Here is a 19,361-nt window from a genome sequence, read left to right on the forward strand (position 1 = left end):
GTGACATTGCTGACAATTTCAAAGGAGTTGTCATCTTCACAGTTCTCTCCCATTCTGAGCATATAGAAGCATTGGCAAAGCCAGTAGGAATAATAACCCTTTCAAGTGAATGATAGCCTTGCCTTAGATGGTAAAGAGTACAGTGGACTCTATGATGTATTCAACATCACTTCATCCCATTTGGTATTGGGAAGACCTTGAACTTGGAAAATGAATGTAGGATTTCAAACTGACTGTACTTGTATCAGCCTTGATGGTGCCATTGAACTTGCCATGGGTAGAATCATTTCTGGGCATGTAGTTCCTATTATTGAGGTCAAGAAAGGAGACACTGATGGCTGCAATATCCATTTTGGAAGCAGCCTGTTAACTAGGTACCCAGAATGGCCAAACCCATGTAATCCAATTTTTGCCATCATGACAGCGTGAGGAGGCTGGCACTACACAAAAAGGCGAGGCTTCTCTTTGTTGGAGAGGAACTGAGAGACCTGCATGGGTTTTAAATGTGAAAGTGAAAGTAATACATTTTAGGCCAAGTCCAGGAAGCAAGAAAGGTTGGGTAGCAAATCTTACAAGTTGTTCAAAGCCATTTGGTTCCTGAATTTTAGAGTGCAAGTAACATGAGTTTCAATAGCAAAGAATTTATACAAAAGTTTATCTAAATATATTCAGCTTCTGATTCCAGAAAGCAAAAGTTTGGATAGTGAGGGATATTTATATTTACTGCTTGCTTACAGGCACTCACACATGCATGCATTCACTCACTCTCATTTAAGACCTTGATTTATTGCAAGAGCTGGGAGATTAAACAACCATCATCTAAACTAGAGATAATCATATGAAGATGAGTGGATATATGTAACTGCATAATTGTAAAAGAACAACTATGGTTCCCAAAGTGCCAAGTATGTGAGATGAGCTTGTTGTGGTTTAGTTTATATATGTTTATTTATTTATTTTTTTGAGACACAGTCTTGCTCTGTTGCCAGGCACCAGGCTGGAGTGCAGTGGCACGATCTTGGCTCACTGCAACCTCTGCTTCCCGGGTTCATGCAGTTCTCCTGCCTCAGCCTCCCGAGTAGCTGGGACTACAGGCGCATGCCACCACATCCCACTAATTTATTTTTATTTTTATTTATTTTTTTGGGGGGGTTTAGTTTATATATGTACATCTTGGATTGAATATACAGTAGATCTTTAAACAACATGGGTTAAATCAAGTGGGTCCCGTTATACACGAATTTTTAAAAATAAATGTATTGAAAACTTTTCTGTAAATTTGCAACAATTTGGAAAAGCTCACAGATGAAAGGTGTAGCCTAGCAATGCTGGAAAAGTTAAGAAAAAGATATGTCATAAATGCATAAAACATATGTCAATACTATATATGTTATCATTTACTACCATAAAATATATATGAAGCCGGGAGCGGTGGCTCACGCCTGTAATCCCAGCACTTTGGGAGTCCGAGGCAGGTGGATCACTAGGTCAAGAGATGAAGACCATCCTGGTCAACATGGTGAAACCCCATCTCTACTAAAAATACAAAAAAATTAGCTGGGCATGGTGGCGCGTGCCTGTAATCCCAGCTACTCAGGAGGCTGAGGCAGGAGAATTGCCTGAACCCAGGAGGCAGAGGTTGCGGTGAGCCGAGATTGTGCCATTGCACTCCAGCCTGGGTAACAAGAGCGAAACTTCATCTCTCTCTCTTTCTCTCTCTCTCTCTCTCTCTCTATATATATATACGTATATTATATATATATTATATACATATATATGTATATAATATATATATAATATACGTATATATATGTATATACATATATATAATATACGTATATATATGTATATACATATATATAATATACGTATATATATGTATATACATATATAATATACGTATATATATGTATATACATATATATAATATACGTATATATATGTATATACATATATATATATATACGTATATATATGTATACACACACATCCCACTAATTTATATATATATATATATTTGAATCTATCATGAAAAGTTAAAATTTAGGCCAGGTCCGGTGACTCACACCTGTAATCCCAGCACTTTGGGAGGCTCAGGAGGGTGGATTGCTTGAGCTCAAAACTTCAAGACCAGACTGGGCAACATGGCAAAACCCCATGGCTACAAAAATTAGCTAGGTGTGGTGGCAGGTACCCGTAGTCCCAGCTACTTGGGAGGCTGAGGTAGGAGAATCATCTGAGTCTTGGGGGTCAAGGCTGCAGTGAACCATGATCGCACCACTGCACTCTAGCCTAGGCTGCAGAGTGAAACTCTGTCTCAAAAACAAGAAAAAGTAGTTAAAATTTACCAAAACTTAGGCACATAAACAAATAAAACTATGCATGACACCAGTCACAGTCTAGGAAATTTAAACAACTGTAAAGATGCAGTATTAAATTATAACAGCCTAAGTTAATTGTAGTGCATACTGAACTGTAATAATTTCATGGCTACCTCCTATTGTTATTATGGTGAGCACGAGTGTTGTGAGTATCCACTTAAATCACTGAGTAACGCTAATCATCTCCATGTGAACAGTTGTCTCTCCAGGAAATTGCATCACAGCAGAAAGTGATCTTTTGCAGTTCTCATGTATTTTTCATCATATTTAATGCAACATCGTAAACTTTGAATAACACCATGGGACCCATTCAAAGTGCCACTAATGATGCTGGAAGCGCTGCCAAGAAGCAGAGAAGAGCTATCAAATTACAAGAAAAAGTTGAACTGCTTCAGATGTACCATAGGTTGAGGTCTTCCCTTTGCGATTTCCACCATTTCATACAGATGATTCATCTTATAAACAAATGATACATTGATAAATACAACACAGTACTGGAAATGTGTTTTCCCTTTATTATGATTTCTTAATAACTTTCCTGGCATAGCTTACTTCATTGCAAAAATACAGTATATAAGACATATAACATACAAAACGTGTGTTCATCAGTTGTTTATGTTATTGGTAAGGCTTCCAGTAAACAGAATGCTGTTAGTAGTTAAGTTTGGGAAAGTCAAAAGTTATGTATGGATTTCAACTGCATGGAACATTGGCACTCCCAACTCTCAAATTGCTCAAGGGTCAATTGCATATTACAAAAGTTAACTAACAATCAGATCATGATTTCAAAAGGAAATAAGCCAATTTAAAGACCAGTGTTAAAGAAATAATAACATGGGTGGTCCATTAGTGTGGCAGAATCTGGAAGGTGGTTTGTGAATGACTGTGTTTGAAAAACACTTGGGCATGGTGATCTGGGAGTACAGAGAAAACCTCCAACCCCAGCTTTGTTCGAGACCCACAGAAAGTGTCCCAGTACAGGTCCACTCATATTCCACTTAAACTATTCTGACTCCATCTTGAAAATCTGGAAGAACTAGTCATTAATGAAGATCAAGGATAATGCTTGGTGATTTAGTGAAGGCGATTGGTGTAGAATTCAGCTGTTGGAGCAAATGGCTTGTGTTGATTTTCCTGAGTTTGTTAGAGTTTCTAACCTATGAAAAAGTCGTGGTGCAGGTTTTACTGTTTTGGATGCAAGTAAAAGAAGAAGGAGTCTTTGGTTAGTAATCAATCAGCCAAGACCAGAGACAGACTTCTCTCCAAATTGCATATTCTGAGAATATCTTTAAGATGTGGTATCACACTTAGAGACGGGAATCATTTGTGGTTTTAATCAGATGAGAAAGTTGGACCTGGGACATGACTAACATGTATTACATGTTGCCATTAGGGGTTTGTGAAGATAAAGCTTGTAATATTATTGCTTAGTCTTTTTATGGTCAGGAGGACTGACAATGAAAATTCTATCAGTTTGAGGGAGGAATCTAGTAGAAAAGAATTTTCTTAGCAATGCTTCTGTTGCTATCTGAAGTAAATTTTTATTTATTTTTGCACGAAAAATTGAAACATCACACAAGGTGTGTTTGCAAAGTGTGTCGTCTGCCCACTTTGCAATTCTAATCCCCCAGTGAATCTACTATTCAGTTTCCCATGTACCCACATGCATTGGTATGTAAATACCTTTTCAAAATGCAAATGGCAGCAAAATGTACTCTTCGGCCTCTTGCTTTCTCATTTAACAGTATATCTCATTCTTCTTTTTAACAGTTACACAACTTATTTTACCAGTGTCCTGTCATGAACATTTAGAGTTGCTCCCAGATTTTTGCTGTTGGTTGATTGTTCATTTGTTTGAAGAAGGGTGAGCTTAAGCATGATTTTTGTGCCTGAGTGTGTTCTACATTTCCTAGGACTGAAAACACCCATTCCCTCAGTGGGAGTCATTTGGATGTGATGTCCATCCAATGGCAAGTAAACGATACCACTCCTAGTGTTCTGGACTATTCACTGGTGGGATGGTAGGGTTAAGCAGTTTTCTCATCAGATGTGACATCTTAATCTCCCAGCAGGGCACTCAGTGTCCTCTATTGAACTCCAGATGGATCTAAAGGATTAAGATAATAGACTTTAACTTTTTTAAGGATAGATATCTATTCTCATGTATTATACATATAGCCTCACATAGATTCAGTGAACATTTCATGTAAGTGGAATCATACAATGTGTGTCCTTCATGTTTGACTCCTTTCACTCAGGATTACCATGTTCAAGATTTACCTATGTGGTAGTCTTGTATCAATACTACAGGTACTGATGTAGCTGTACTCAGGTAGCACGTATCAGTAATTCTTTTCCTTTTATGGCCACATAATATTCCATTATAAAGATATAACACAGTTTGTTTATCTGCCTATCAGTCGATAAACACTTAGGTTGTTTAAACTTTTTGGAGTTTGACAAGAATGATGCCAACAAATGCTAACAACATTTATGTCCAAGTTCCAGTGAGGAAATGTGCTTTCCATTCTCCTAGGATACACCTAGGAGTGGATGGCTGTCTGGTGTCTGTTTATCCAAGTCATCTTATTGGTAACCTGAGAAAAAAAGGGAATGAGATTCATTTGGATCAATTAAGAAGCAGAATAGGTATGTACTGGTAGAGAGGCTGTGGTCTGTGGGTTACCAATCATTGTTCTTTTGCCCCCAACAGTCAGTGATATAACCAGTTCCTGACTTTTTGGAAACAAACTTGTAGATAGACTGTAAATCCCAGTGGTTTGGAGTGTTCCTACCCCATGAGACATGAGAAATAATCGTACGCTCCCGTTAGTTACCAGTGCATCACTTGGGCTATTTCTCCATGGTGGAGGGGACTAAGAGTGTAGCCAAGGGAAGGAAAAAAGATATTGGGATTTTTCTAATTTTTTTATACGGTGGGTATAATTTGAAAAGGGCCTCTTGGTGCTCTGTTCATCCTGCAGATGACTTAGCTTTTATTATGATTACAGTTCCATGCCATCCCTCAATGCCATGTGGGAGCCCCCAGCCAGTTTGCCAAGGTGATAATGATCTTTGATTACTTCCAGTGTTGCCTCCTTTTGGGTTTTTGCTTTTATGTGCAGGCCTTTGGGACCTCAGCCCAAAGAAGTATGAAGGATGATGGAATTTAATTGGGTTTCTTAAGGAAGGTGACCCCTTCAACAATACAGAGAAAAGCCCTTCTTCACTTAGGGCAAGCCACACATTGAGTTAATCATATTCTTTTTTATTTTATTATACTTTAAGTTCTGGAGTACATGTACAGATCATGCAGGACTGTTACATAGGTATACACATGCCATGGTGGTCTGCTGCATCCCCTCTGTCATCTACATTAGGTATTTCTCCTAATGTTATCCCTCCCCAATCCTCCTACCCGCTGCTATCCCTACCCTAGCTCCCCCACCCTGCAACAGGCCCCAGTGTGTGATGTTCCCCTCCCTGTTTCATGTATTCTCATTGTTCAACACCCACTTATGAGTGAGAACATGCGGTGTTTGGTTTTTTGTTCTTGCGTCAGTTTGCTGAGAATGATGGTTTCCAGATTCATCCATGTCCCTGCAAAGGACATGAACTCATCCTTTTTTATGGCTGCATAGTATTCCATGGTGTATATGTGCCACATTTTCTTTATCCAGTCTATCATTCATGGGCATTTGGGTTGGTTCCAAGTCTTTGCTATTGTAAACAGTGCCACAATGAACATACATGTTCATGTGTCTTTATAATAAAAATATTTATAATCCTCTGGGTATATACCCAGTAATGGGATTGCTGGATCAAATGGTATTTCTGGTTCTAGATCCTTGAGGAATCACCACACTGTCTTCCACAATGGTTAAACTAATTTGCACTCCCACCAATAGTGTAAAAGTGTTCCTATTTCTCCACATCCTCTCCAGCATCTGTCTCCAGATTTTTTAATGACTACCATTTTAACTGGCATGAGATGATATCTCAATGTAATTTTGATTTGAGTTTCTCTAATGCCAAGTGATGATGAACATTTTTTCATACGTTTGTTGGCTGCATAAATGTCTTCTTTTGAGAAATATCTGTTCATATCCTTTGCCCACTTGTTGATGGGGTTGTTTTTTCTTGTAAATCTGTTTTAGTTCTTTGTAGATTCTGGATATTAGCCCTTGTCAGATGAGTAGATTGCAAAAAAATTTTCCCATCCTGTTGGTTGCTGGTTCACTCTAATAATAGTTTCTTTTGCTGTGCAGAAGCTGTGGAGTTTGATTAGGTCTCATTTGTCTATTTCGGCTTCTGTTGCCATTGCTTTTGGTGTTTTACTCATGAAGCCCTTGCCTATACCCATGTCCTGAGTGGTATTGCCTAGGTTTTCTTCTAGGGTTTTTATGGTGCTAGGTCTTATGTTTAAATCTTTAATCCATCTGGAGTTAATTTTTGTATAAGGTGTAAGGAAGGGGTCCAGTTTCTGCTTTCTGCATATGGCTAGCCAGTTTTCCCAACACCATTTATTAAACAGGAAATCCTTTCCCCGTTGCTTTTTTTGAGTCAGGTTTGTCAAAGATCAGATGGTTGTAGATGTATGGCATTACTTCTGAGGCTTCTGTTCTGTTCCATTGGTCTATATCTCTGTTTTGGTAGCAGTACCATGCTGTTTTGATTACTATAGCCTTGTAGTATAGTTTGAGGTCAAGTAGCATAATGCCTCCAGCTTTGTTTGTTTGTTTGTTTGTTTAGGATTGTCTTGGCTATGTGGGATCTTTTTTGGTTTCATATGAAGTTTAAGGTGGTTTTTTCCAGTTCTGTGAAGAAGGTTGGTGGAACAGATCTCAAAATAATAAAAGCTATTTATGACAAACCCACAGCCAATATCATACTAAATGGGTAAAAACTGTAAGCATTCCTTTTGAAAATGGTCACAAGACAAGGGTACCCTCTCTCACCACCCCTATTCAACATAGTATTGGAATTTATGGCCAGAACAATCAGGCAAGAAAAAGAAATAAAGGGTATTCAACTAGGAAAAGAGGAAGTTAAATTGTCTCTATTTGCAGATGACATGATTGTATGTTTAGAAGACTCCATTGTCTCAGCCCAAAATCTTCTTAAGATGATAAGCAATTTCAGCAAAGTCTCAGGATACAAAATCAATGTGCAAAAATCACAAACCTTCCTATATACCAACAACAGAGAGCCAAATCATGAGCAAACTCCCATTCACAACTGCTACAAAGAGAATAAAATACCTAGGAATACAACTAACAAGGACCTCTTCAAGGAGAACTACAAGCCACTGCTCAAGGAACTAAGTGAGGACACTAACAGATGGAAAAACATTCCATGTTCATGGTTAGGAAGAATCAATATTGTGAAAATGGCCATACTGCCCAAAGTAAATCATTATACTCTTTAACTGATAATTAAATGGAGAAGTAGTTCTCTTCTGCAACAGTAATTTTTTTTTTTTTTTTTTTTTTTTTGAGACAGGGCCTTGCTCTGCCACCCAGGCTGGAGTGCATCACGGCTCACTGCAGTCTTGACCTCCCTGGCTCAGGTGATCCTCCCACCTCAGCCTCCTGAGTAGCTGGGAGTACAGGTGTACCCCACCACACCCAACTAGTTTTTGTATTTTTTGTAAAGACAGGGTTTTACCATGTTGTCCAGGCTGATCTCAAACTCCTGGGTCAAGTTATCCACCTTCCTTGGCCTCCCAAAGTGCTGGGATTACAGGTCTGAGCCACCAGGCCTGGCCCACCACAGTGACTTTGGAAAATAAACTTTATTGTTTTAGAGAAGTTTTAGGTTCACAGCAAAGTTGAGTGGAAAGTAGAGTTCCCATATGCCTTCTCCCACACCACATATACACAACCTCCCCCACTACCAAAATTCTCCACCACAGTGATGCATTTTTTGTACTCCATGGCCCTACATTGATATATCATTATCTCTCAAAGTCTATAGTGTACCTTAGGGTTCACTCTTGGTGTTGTATGTTTTTTTTTTATTGCATTTTAGGTTTGGGGGTACATGTGAAGAACATGCAAGATTGTTGCATAGGTCCACACATGGCAGTGTGATGTGCTGCCTTCCTCTCCATCACCTATATCTGGTATTTCTCCCCATGTTATCTCTCCCCAACTCCCCATCCCCCGCTGTCCCTCCCTTATTTTCCCCCAACAGACCCCAGTATGTGATGCTCCCTTCCCTGTGTCCATGTGTTCTCATTGTTCAACACCCACCTATGAATGAGAACATGAAGTGTTTGATTTTCTGTTCTTGTGTCAGTTTGCTGAGAATGATGGTTTCCAGGTTCATCCATGTCCCTACAAAGGACATGAACTCATCGTTTTTGATAGCTGCATAGTATTCCATGGTGTATATGTGCCACATTTTCCCTGTCCAGTTTGTCATCGATGGGCATTTGGGTTGGTTCTGGGTTTTTGCTATTGTAAACAGTGCTACAATGAACATTTGTGTGCATGTGTCCTTATAGTAGAACAATTCATAATCCTTTGGATATATACCCAGTAATGGGATTGCTGGCTCAAATGGAATTTCTATGTCTAGTTCCTTGAGGAATCGCCATACTGTTTTCCACAATGGTTGAACTAATTTACATAGATGCAAAAATATTCAATAAAATACTGGCAAACCGATTGCAGCAGCACATCAAAAAGCTTATCCATCACGATCAAGTAGGCTTCATCCTGGGGATGCAAGGCTGGTTCAACATATGCAAGTCTATGAACATAATTCACCACAAAAACAGAACCAAAGACAAAAACCGCATGATTATCTCAATTGATGCAGAGAAGGCCTTTGACAAAGTTCAACAGCCCTTTATGCTAAAAGCCCTCAATAAACTAGGTATTGGTCTTGTATGTTTATGGGTTTTGACAAATGTAGAATGACATGTAGCTACCCTTATAGTATCATACAGCGTAGGTTCACTGTCTAAAATTTCTCTGTGCTCTGCCTGTTCACCCTGCCTCTCCTCAGTCCCTGGAAGCCACTGATCTTTTTTACTGTCTTCATGGTTTTGCCTTTACTAGAACGTCATAGAGTTGCAGTCATACATTGTGTGCCTTTTGCAGACAGCCTTCTTTCACTTAGTGATATGCATTTAGGCTCCTCCATATCTTGTCATGGCTTGATGGCTCATTTTTTTAGTGCTGAATAATATTCCATAATCTGGATGAACCAGTTTATTTATCCATTTACCTACTAAAAGACATCTTGGTTGCTTCCCAGTTTTGGCAATTAAACATAAAGCTGCTATAAGCATCCGTGTATGAGATTTTTGTGGAGGTAAGTTTTCAGTTCACTTGGATGAACACCAAAGAATGTGACATCTGAGTTATATGGTAAGAGTGTGTTTAGTTCTATAAGAAACTGCCAAAGCATCTTTGAAAGTGGCTGTACCATTTTGCATTCCTATAGGCAATGAATGAGAGTTCCTATTGCTCCATGTCCTTGTCAGTATTTGGTATTGTCCATGTTTTGGACTTCGCCATTCTAATAGGTATGTAGTTGGATTTCATTGTTGTTTGAAGTTGGAAGTCCCTAATGTCATGTGATGTTGAACATTTATAGTAATATTTTTTAATCTTAGGCAGAACTATTCAATTCTGCCAGACCCCATACCTCTTTTTTCCTTAAAGCATGTTGATGCCATTTTATTGGAACAATAATATGTAAAGGAGCTAAGCAGACTTTTTGCTAATGTTTCAGTTTTTGTGCTGTGTGGGAACAATGATCTTGTCTATCTTCTTCTCCATGGTATTCGCCCAAACCAGCGCAGTACCTGATCCATATGGTTCACTTGCCAAATATTCACTGTATGTAGTTGGTTAAGTAGTGGCCTCCGAAAAAATATGCCCACATTCAATTCCCTAGAATCTGTGAATAGTGCTGTTTAGGGGAAAATGGTCCTTGTTTATGTAATTAACTTTAGGATGTTGAGATGGGGAGATCATGCGGAATTATCTGGATAGGCCAATGCAAAGACAAATATCCTTATAAGAAAAAGGCAGAGAGATGAGATAAGAAGAAGAGGAGATAGAAGAAGAGGAAGCAGTGTGACCCAGAGGTACAGATCAGAGTGATGTGACCGTAGGTCAAAGAGTACCTACAGCCACGAGAAACTGGAAGTGGCAAAGAAAGGACCCTCCCCTGAAACTTTTAGAATGAGTGTGGCCCAGTGGACCCCTCGATTTCAGACTTCTGGCCTCTAAGCCATATGTATCCACTAATCCATTTTCCATCTCTGTGGAGCTGCTTATTCTGGACATTTTACTTACATAGAATCATACAATGTGTGATCTTTCCTGTCTGGCTCACTAAATTTAGCATCAGAGCACCTCCTGTTATATTCTAAATATATTATAATAATTCTTTTACTTTCTTAAAATTCATAATAATCCTTTTACTTTCTTAAAATTTTAATTTCTTAAAATGACCTACTAACACATACAATTTTTTAAAAAATAACATGCCTTATAATCAAAATAACTTTTAAAATAAGTAATTGCTGTAACTCATCTATACTAGACTATTTATTTCATAGGATAGTAGGATCCTTGAACCTACTTTACTATTTATGAAGCAGTATCACCATGAATGTGCCAGTGATGGTAGCTGGGACACAGATATGCAATGTTGAAGTCTCAAATACAATAAGGAGCATTTCCCTTCATAACCTGATTTCTCCAAATGATGAACAATTCTTTTTTAAAATTAATTTTAAAATAAAATAGAGATGGAGTCTCACTATGTACCCCAGGCTGGTCTCAAATTCCTGACCTCAAGTGATCCTCCTGCCTCAGCCTCCCAAAGTGCTGGGATTACAGGCACAAGCCACTCACTACACCCAGCTAATCTGGATAAAGTTCCAAATAAACCAAAGTCAATCTTTTTCAGTCTACGCAGTTGTTATGGCCTTGGAAACTTTAGTGTATGTACACACCCTGCAAGAAAATATTTGGGTGTTTACTTGTAAAATAGAGTTAGGCTCTCAGAGGACTATAGATGTGTTTTTTGCCTACATGAATGTCTGGCAGAACACTCAAGAGTCACATTAGAGGCCCGGTGTAGTGGCTCACCCCTGTAGTCTCAGCAATTTGGAAGGCCAACACAGATGGATCACGAGGTCAGGAGTTCGAGCCCAGCCTGACCAACATAGTGAAACCCTGTCTCTACTAAAGATACAAAAACTTAGCAGGGTATTGTGGCATATGCTTGTAATCACAGCTACAAGGGAGGCTGAGGCAGGAGAATTGCTTGAACCTAGAAGACGGAGGTTCCAGGTTCTATTTTGAGACGGAGTCTCTGAGATCGCACCATTGCACCCCAGGCTGGGCAATAGGGTGAGACTCTGTCTCAAAATAGAAAAAAATAAAGGAGTTACATTGAACACAAAAACCAGTTTTCATTGAGTGGCACTTTCCTGTGCATTGAAAGGCATGTTGCATCCCTGGCCTCCTCCCAGCAAATGCCAGTAGTGTCTGCAATCACTGCACTGACCAGAATGTCCCCCAGGAGAGCACCTATCCCTTATGAGGACCAGGGGCTTAACCCTTCTCAACTCCAAAATCACGTCCACAGTGCCTGATCATCTCGAGGTCCATATTCCATTGATTTCTTTTTCCTCTCTTCCATATGTAATTTCTCCCTATTTGTCATTCTCTGTGCATTTGTCAACCTGTTCAACATTCTTTCATTTAAAAAAAAAATTATTCAAATCGCTCTTCTGCCCTACTGCTGCCTTATATCGTATTGCATCTCTCACCTGGATTTTGTAATATTCTCTTAACTCATGTCTTTCCTTCAAATCCTGATGTCCTCATCCCCAATCTACTCTTGGTATCAAAGGGAGTCATCAGATATGCAGATCAGGTCAGGCTAGGCCTCTGCCTAGGATCTCCCAGTAGGCTAAAGATCCATTCTACAAATGGTGCCTCATCACCAGGTTCTCCCCAAATATCTGCTTCTCACATTTCAGAAAAAATGTTGAGCCACTTTTTTTAAAATTGAGACAGAGTCTCGCTCTGTCACCCAGGTTGGAGCGCAGTGACACAATCCTGGCTCACTGCAACCTCAGCCTCCCGGGTTCAAACAATTCTCCTGCCTCAGCCTCCCGAGTAACTGGGACTACAGGTGTGCACCACCATGCCCAGCTAATTTTTGTATTTTTAGTAGAGACAGGGTTTCACCATATTGATCAGGCTGGTCTCGAACTCCTGACCTCAGATGATCCACCCACCTCGGCCTCCCAAATTACTGGGATTACAGCCATGATCCACCACACCTGGCCTGAACCACTTTTTAAGACATGATTGACATATAATAAACCACACATATTTAACAGCTTTATTGAGGTATAATTAATGTACTACAAAGTTCACCTATTTAAAGCATATAATTCAGTAATTTTTAGTGTAGTCACAGGGTTCTCACATTTTTAAAATATACAAGTTGAAGGCTGGGCCAAGATCGTGAGCCAAGATTGTGCCACTACACTCTCGCCCAGGCGGCAGATTAAGACTCTGTCTCAAAAAAGTAAAAATAAAAACATATACAAGTTGACACATTTTAGCATAGGTACCTATCCCTGAACTCATTACCACAATCAAAATGATATTTATCACCCCCTAAGGTTTTCGTATGCCCATTTGTAATTTCTATTCCCCTCCCTAGCAACCACTTATCTGCTTTCTGTCATTATAAACTAGTTTACATTTTCAAAAAGTTTATGGAAATAAATCATGTAGTATGTACTGTTTGCTTTGTCATTTGTCTTGGTCTAGCTTCTTCATTCAGCATAATTATTTTGAGATTCATCCATGCAAACATATATCACTAACTCATTCTTTTTTGTTGCTGAGTAGTATTCAGTTATGTGATTACACCACAATTTGTTTACTTACTTGTTAATGGTAATTGGGTTGTTTCCAATTCAGGACTCTTACCAAAAAAAAAAAAAAGAAAGCTATTAGAAACATTCATATATGAGGATTTGGTCATATTGCCGTTGTTTCTCAAGGGCAAACACCTAGGAGTGGGATGGCTGGATCATATGATAAGTATATGTTAAGAAACTTATAAGTATAAAGTGGACTTTTAAAGAAACTACCAAACTATTTTCCAAAGGGTGGTACCATTTTGTGTTTCTTCCAGAGGCATATGAGAAGTTCATGTGCTCCATATTCTCACCAACACTTGATGTGATCAGTGTTGTTAGTCTTAGCCCTTCTAGTGAATGTGTAGTGGTGTGCCTCACAGTTTAAACTCTAGTGGTCCTAACCTCCTAGTAGTCCCCACTACATACCATCTGGCTTCACTTCCCCAAGCCTTTGCTCTGGCTGTTCTTATAATCTGGATGCTTCTATACCCATCTCTTGGTTAAATCATCTTCCTTTTGATACAGACAAGAGACAGGGAAATACTGGGTAGAAGAGGGTGGTCCCCTGGCAAAGGCCCCACCCTCCAGCCTGGAAACTCATGGCCCTAAATAGGAACAGACATTCCTGTTTTCATGCCTCCTTATCCTATACTCAAACCCCAAATCCCAGACTACACAGGCAGACAAACAGAAGAGCAAAAGAGCAGCAGAATGGCACAGCAGAGAAGGAGAGAAGAGAAATAATGTCTCAGAGTTCAGCTGGGAACAGTCAGAGAGGAGATCCACAGGTGGATAACAGGACTCCAGGGGAAGATCATTTTCCCACTCCATCCCCCTTCCAGCTCCCCATCCCTTCCACTGAGAGCCACCTCCACCACTCAATAAAACCCCTGCATTCACCAGTCTTCAAGTCTGTGTGTGACCTGATCCTCCCTGGATGCTGGACAAGAACTCGGGTACCAAGATGGTACTGAGCTGGTTAACACTTAAGCTGTCTGTGATGACAGAACTAAAAGAGCACTGTAGCACACCCACTGGGCTTTGAGAGTTGCAGACACACACCCCTAGACTCCTAATGTGGGGCCAAAAGCTCTCGCACTGGTTCCTACCCCTGTCCATCTGTGTGCTCCCCCTCTTAAGTGGTTTGAGTAGCAGCTGCAGCCAGAGGAGCCACACCCCTGTCACACATCCTGTGAGGTGGGTCAGGGAACTCTCCTATTTCACTTTACCTATCCTCAGGTTCCCTGGCCATCCAGGTTGAGCCAGAGTTTCTCTCTCTCTCTCTCTCTCTCTCTCTCTCTCTCTCTCTCTCTCTCTCTCTCTCTCTCTCTCTCTCCATATATGTATATATATATATATATATATACATACACACACACACATGCCCATAGAATTTTGTGAATTTTTTTCAAAGCCTTTTCACATTATCCCCTGAAATCTTATTGTGTTACTGTTTTCCCTACTCAAGGATGGGGTCCTAATACAAGGCTTGGCCCATCATAGCATCATGGTCACAAATGACCATGTTAGAGACAGAATACCAACTTCTAAGAGTGATACTTTTCCTCTGCAACTTGAAAAATGTAGCTGTTTTCTCTTGTTTAAAGAGAGCTGTGATCGCAGTCATTGTTACTTGAAAATTATTAATGAGAAATAATATACAGCTGTAGTAATAGTTTTAAATAAAATGAATAATTTTCCTAATTCTACAAAACATTCTTCAAACACAGAAGGTGAAATACAGATGAAGACAAAGGAACTCGTGAACCTCAAAGAAATTAAACTTTATCTGAAGGAGAGTCACCCAACCATTATTTTTATGATTTTAAAGTTTCCATTTCTGAGGATTTTAAGTATTTTTTTACCCTTATCCTCCATGTTATGGTGTGAGGATTTTAAGTATTTCTGAGGGAACTAGGATTAGTTGTTATGCCTATAATAGTTTATATGTTGGTGGGTAAAGAAAAAGTAGGACTGAGAAGTATATTTCAAGCAGCTTCTGAGGAATTCTCAGTAGTCAATAATACCTGCAAGTTTTTCAGCTCCCCAGATAATGGTCAGTTAGATGCAGTTTTTACGGGTTCACAGGAGGGAGGCAGAAACATGAAAAGAGTGAGCTGGTTTCCAGGAGAGCAGTTCCTGGTGGTAAGCGGATGGTAAAGAAGTTAAGTTTCAAAGTCCAATTCGAAATTGCAGCTATGGAATTCAGAGTAATTGTCACTGAGGCTTTATAGCCTGTGGATTTGGCCTGCTGTGCACAGGGAGTGGTTCTTGGTTTTCAGCCCTGAGCAAAGTGGCAGTGAAGCACAAAAACATGCAACACCTTCTGAGGGTGGGGGGCGGGTTACTGGGTTTGCTGGAATTATGCACGGAATTAACCAGCAACTAAAGGAGTTAAAAGAAGACACTAGAATATGGTAACTCCTACAGCAATCCAGCTGACTATAATCAAAATTATTTTGAAATAGTTCCTCATAGCTGGTTTTGTTCTAAGCAAGGTAATGTCATTCATCACAAGCTAAATAAAACCCTAGTAAGGTCAATACAGTCCTGGTAAGATGTGTTTTATGATTAAAGCCCCTGACAAAGTGATTTGTACAACAGTACTATCTAGCTCAGTGCTTCTTAAATTCCCCTGTACACACGAATCACCTGGCAGTCTTTTGAAAATGGAGTTTCTAATTTAGTAGGTCTAAGGAAGGTCCTGAGATGATGCATTTTAAAGCAGCTCCTGGATGGGACTGGTACAGCCAGTTCTCAGACAATACTTTAAGCTGCAAAGGCAGGTACCTAAGCAAATATGTTGCTCTTGGATATTACATTATGAAGTTGTCCCGTAAATTCCTTTGACAAAATTAATTAGTCTATTGTTAATATTCCTATTTACTCCTTGACAAAATAAATAAGTCTGTTGTTAATAACCCTATCCACTTTTAGGGGATATGGACATCCAATTTTTTTCTAAAATCAACATTTGTTTTAGATATGGGGTATACATGTGCAGGTTTGTCACATGGGTATAGTGCACCCAGGTAGTGAGCATGGTAAACAATAGTTTTTCATCCTACTCCCTCCCCCCCAGTGCATAATGCCTGTTGTTCCCATGTTTAAGTCCTTGTATGCTCAATGGTTAGTTCCTAGTTATAAGTGAGAACATGTGGTATTTGGTTTTCTGTTCCTGAATTAATTTGCTTAGTATTATGGCCTCCTATGTTGTTACAAGGATTGTTCTGGATTCTAATCCCAGTTCTTCCACTTGCTGACTCTGTGCCTGTGGATGAGTGTGCAATGGTTTACTCATCTGTAAAATGGGTCTGCATTCTGCAGGTGTTACTGGATTGAGTAAATATCTGCAAAACTCCTAGAATAGTGCCCAGCACATATATAAGCTACATAATTGTTTGTTAAATATATGATTAAAATAAATAATATATGCATTAATGTCATATCTTAGTTGCTCAGTGGTCCTATGGAATCTAGAAAGCCTGTTCCCTTTTCACCAACTAAAATATCCTACAAGACTTTGCCAACAGGTAGCTGGTCAGAGAGAAAGGAGACTTCAACCAGCAGCCTGAGACCCCAAAATAAATCCATGACACTTGGAAATGCATTCATTTTCCTTCTTTCATTAAACTTGCCTTGGTCCTTTGGTTTTGCAGTTGGTGATGTACATTGGCCAAGTGGCCAAGGATATCTTGAAGTGGCCCCGTCCCTCCTCCCCTCCAGTTGTGAAACTGGAAAAGAGAGTGATCGCTGAATATGGAATGCCATCCACCCACGCCATGGCGTCCACTGCCATCGCCTTCACCCTCCTTATCTCTACTATGGACAGATACCAGGTAACATGGCCTGTTTCTTTTTCCAACCCATCTACTGAGGCAGCCAATAGAAGCTGCACTTCTGAATTTTCTCTTAAAGCTGCTTTGAGGGACCTTAAGGTTTATGAAATATAGATTAAGAGACACTGAAACCTATTAAGCTGATGACAATTGCATCATAAATAAAGTGATCTTGTAATTTAGCATTCAAATCAGGTTATGCCTGAGTGTGAACATCAGCACCATTAATAATGACACCAGGGCAAATAGCATAATATGGACCGTCCCAGGAGACCAGCATGTAACATCACCCTGGGCTGCCTGATGAGACAGTGCTTGAATTAGTGCTCTCATCCTCTGTTTGCAAGAGGAATTTATGTCCTAGCAAATGATCCTCCAGGGCTGAGATGATTCCACCAAATCCCTCTGCCAGACTCCCCAGGGCCTGAGGCAGCAAAGAGTCTGTGCCTCAAATTAGCCTCCAAGGATGTCTCTGCCCTGGTTAAGGCTCAGCCTCTAGAAACGATGGCTCAAAGTTTTCTGGAACAGTCTAAATGGTAGGGGATTAATAAATGTTGAAAATAGAAGAATTTTACTTAATATTTGCTTAAATGACAATTATTGTAAGACTTAAACAGTTGTATTATTATAGCGATGGAAGTTATTTTTCTCCTAAGTGAGACCTGTGGCTCTAATCTTGTGTTTAATTTTATAAGTGTTGTCTTTTACCCATTGGAAGTTTTATTTGTTTGTTTGTTTCTGAGACAGGTCTCTGTTGTTGGGGCTGGAGTGCAGTGACACCATCACCACTCACTGCAGTCTTGACCTTCTGGGCTCCAGCGATCCTCCCACCTCAGCTTCCCAAGTAGCTGGGACGACAGCTGTGCACCACTACATCCAGCTAATATGTTTTTTTAATTTTTTGTAGTGAAGGGGTCTCGCTATGTGGCCCAGACTGGTCTTGAACTCCTGGCCTCAAGCAATCTGCCCGCTTGGGCCTCCCAAAGCACTGGGATTATAGGCATGAACCACTGCACCCAGCCCCACTGGAAGTTTTTTATTCTGTTCAATCTCACAGTCTTGTAGATAAATAACAGCATTGTTTTGCCCTGCCCCTTTGCCCCAGAAGCTCGGGAATGGTCCATATTCCAGGTTATCCAGAAGCAGGAAGTCAAGCCTCATGCAGCTTGAAAGATTGGGACTAGTGTGGGGTCCCACCTCTACCGCTGTAGCCCTCTACCTGGCCACCTGGGTTTAGACCTCTCTTCTGTAAGAAAGGGATAGTTATAAGGAATATATTTGACTAGATATCAACTTCTGTCATAAGTTACCTTAAGGTCATGCCACAGCCAAACAGTATCTGAGCTTCTAGCACTGTCTGAATTAACTTAGTGCAGACGCTGAGTGATGTTGTACCCAATGTCAGCTGCTCTAGAAGGATGTAATAGGCCAAGTGCCAGCTCCCATTGCGTTGCTCTTGGTGCCCAGAAAAGTCTGTGAACATGCTAATATTGCTTAAGAGAAAAGCGGCAAGTGGAGGCTGGCAGCAGAAAAACGACCACCACCACCACGGGCGCATCCATTGCAGGACCTCCCAGTCCTCCTTAAAAAATTCTCATCACCTTACATGATATAGCAGTTTTCATAAGGTCTGAGTCATGTCGTTTAATTTCTTTCCTATTTGATTTTTAATGGTGAATATATTTCACTAGCTTTGTTTGCTCAGAAACAGCTCTAAATATTGTTTTATTTATATACATGTGTGTTGAGTACCCCAAAAACTATTGAAATAAAAATTTTAAAATGCGTGTTGAGGCTACTGCCCACACTCTAATTTCCAAATACATTAACTCATTAATTCTTAACACCTTTACATTAAAGAGACTTAGTTAATAATAAATCTTAAGAACAGACATGACAGCCAGGTGTTATTGTACTCATGTGTTACATGGGAAAGAATGCACTGGGCTGGAACTCAGAAAGCATGGCCTCCAGTTCTGACTCTCGGCTGTGTGACCTCAGGCAGATCATTGCACCTCTCTGAGCCCCAAGCTTCTGCTGTGAGGGTCAAATGGGAGCACTGACAGGAAAGTTTCTTTGTGATAAAGTTGATTACTAATGTCATTTATTATCATGGCTAAGGGCTTCCTCATTTGTAAAATGGGGCTGATAATAGAGCCTACTTCATAGGGTTGTGTGAAGATTTAAGGAGTTGGTGTAGAGTGCTTTGCCTAATATAGACAGCAC

General features: G+C 40.0%; 1 protein-coding gene across 1 annotated transcript in view; it reads left to right on the forward strand.

Annotated features, from left to right (window-relative positions):
* The window catches only part of SGPP2 (sphingosine-1-phosphate phosphatase 2), a 150,204-nt gene that overhangs the window by 94,277 nt on the left and 36,566 nt on the right, over positions 1-19,361 (forward strand). Inside the window, exon 3 of the mRNA XM_002749830.6 lies at positions 16,956-17,135. Within this exon, the coding sequence (XP_002749876.4) occupies positions 16,956-17,135 (180 nt within the window). The remainder of the gene's footprint in view (positions 1-16,955; positions 17,136-19,361) is intronic.

Source organism: Callithrix jacchus, chromosome 6 (genome assembly GCF_049354715.1).
Source record: "Callithrix jacchus isolate 240 chromosome 6, calJac240_pri, whole genome shotgun sequence".
NCBI lineage: Eukaryota > Metazoa > Chordata > Mammalia > Primates > Cebidae > Callithrix > Callithrix jacchus.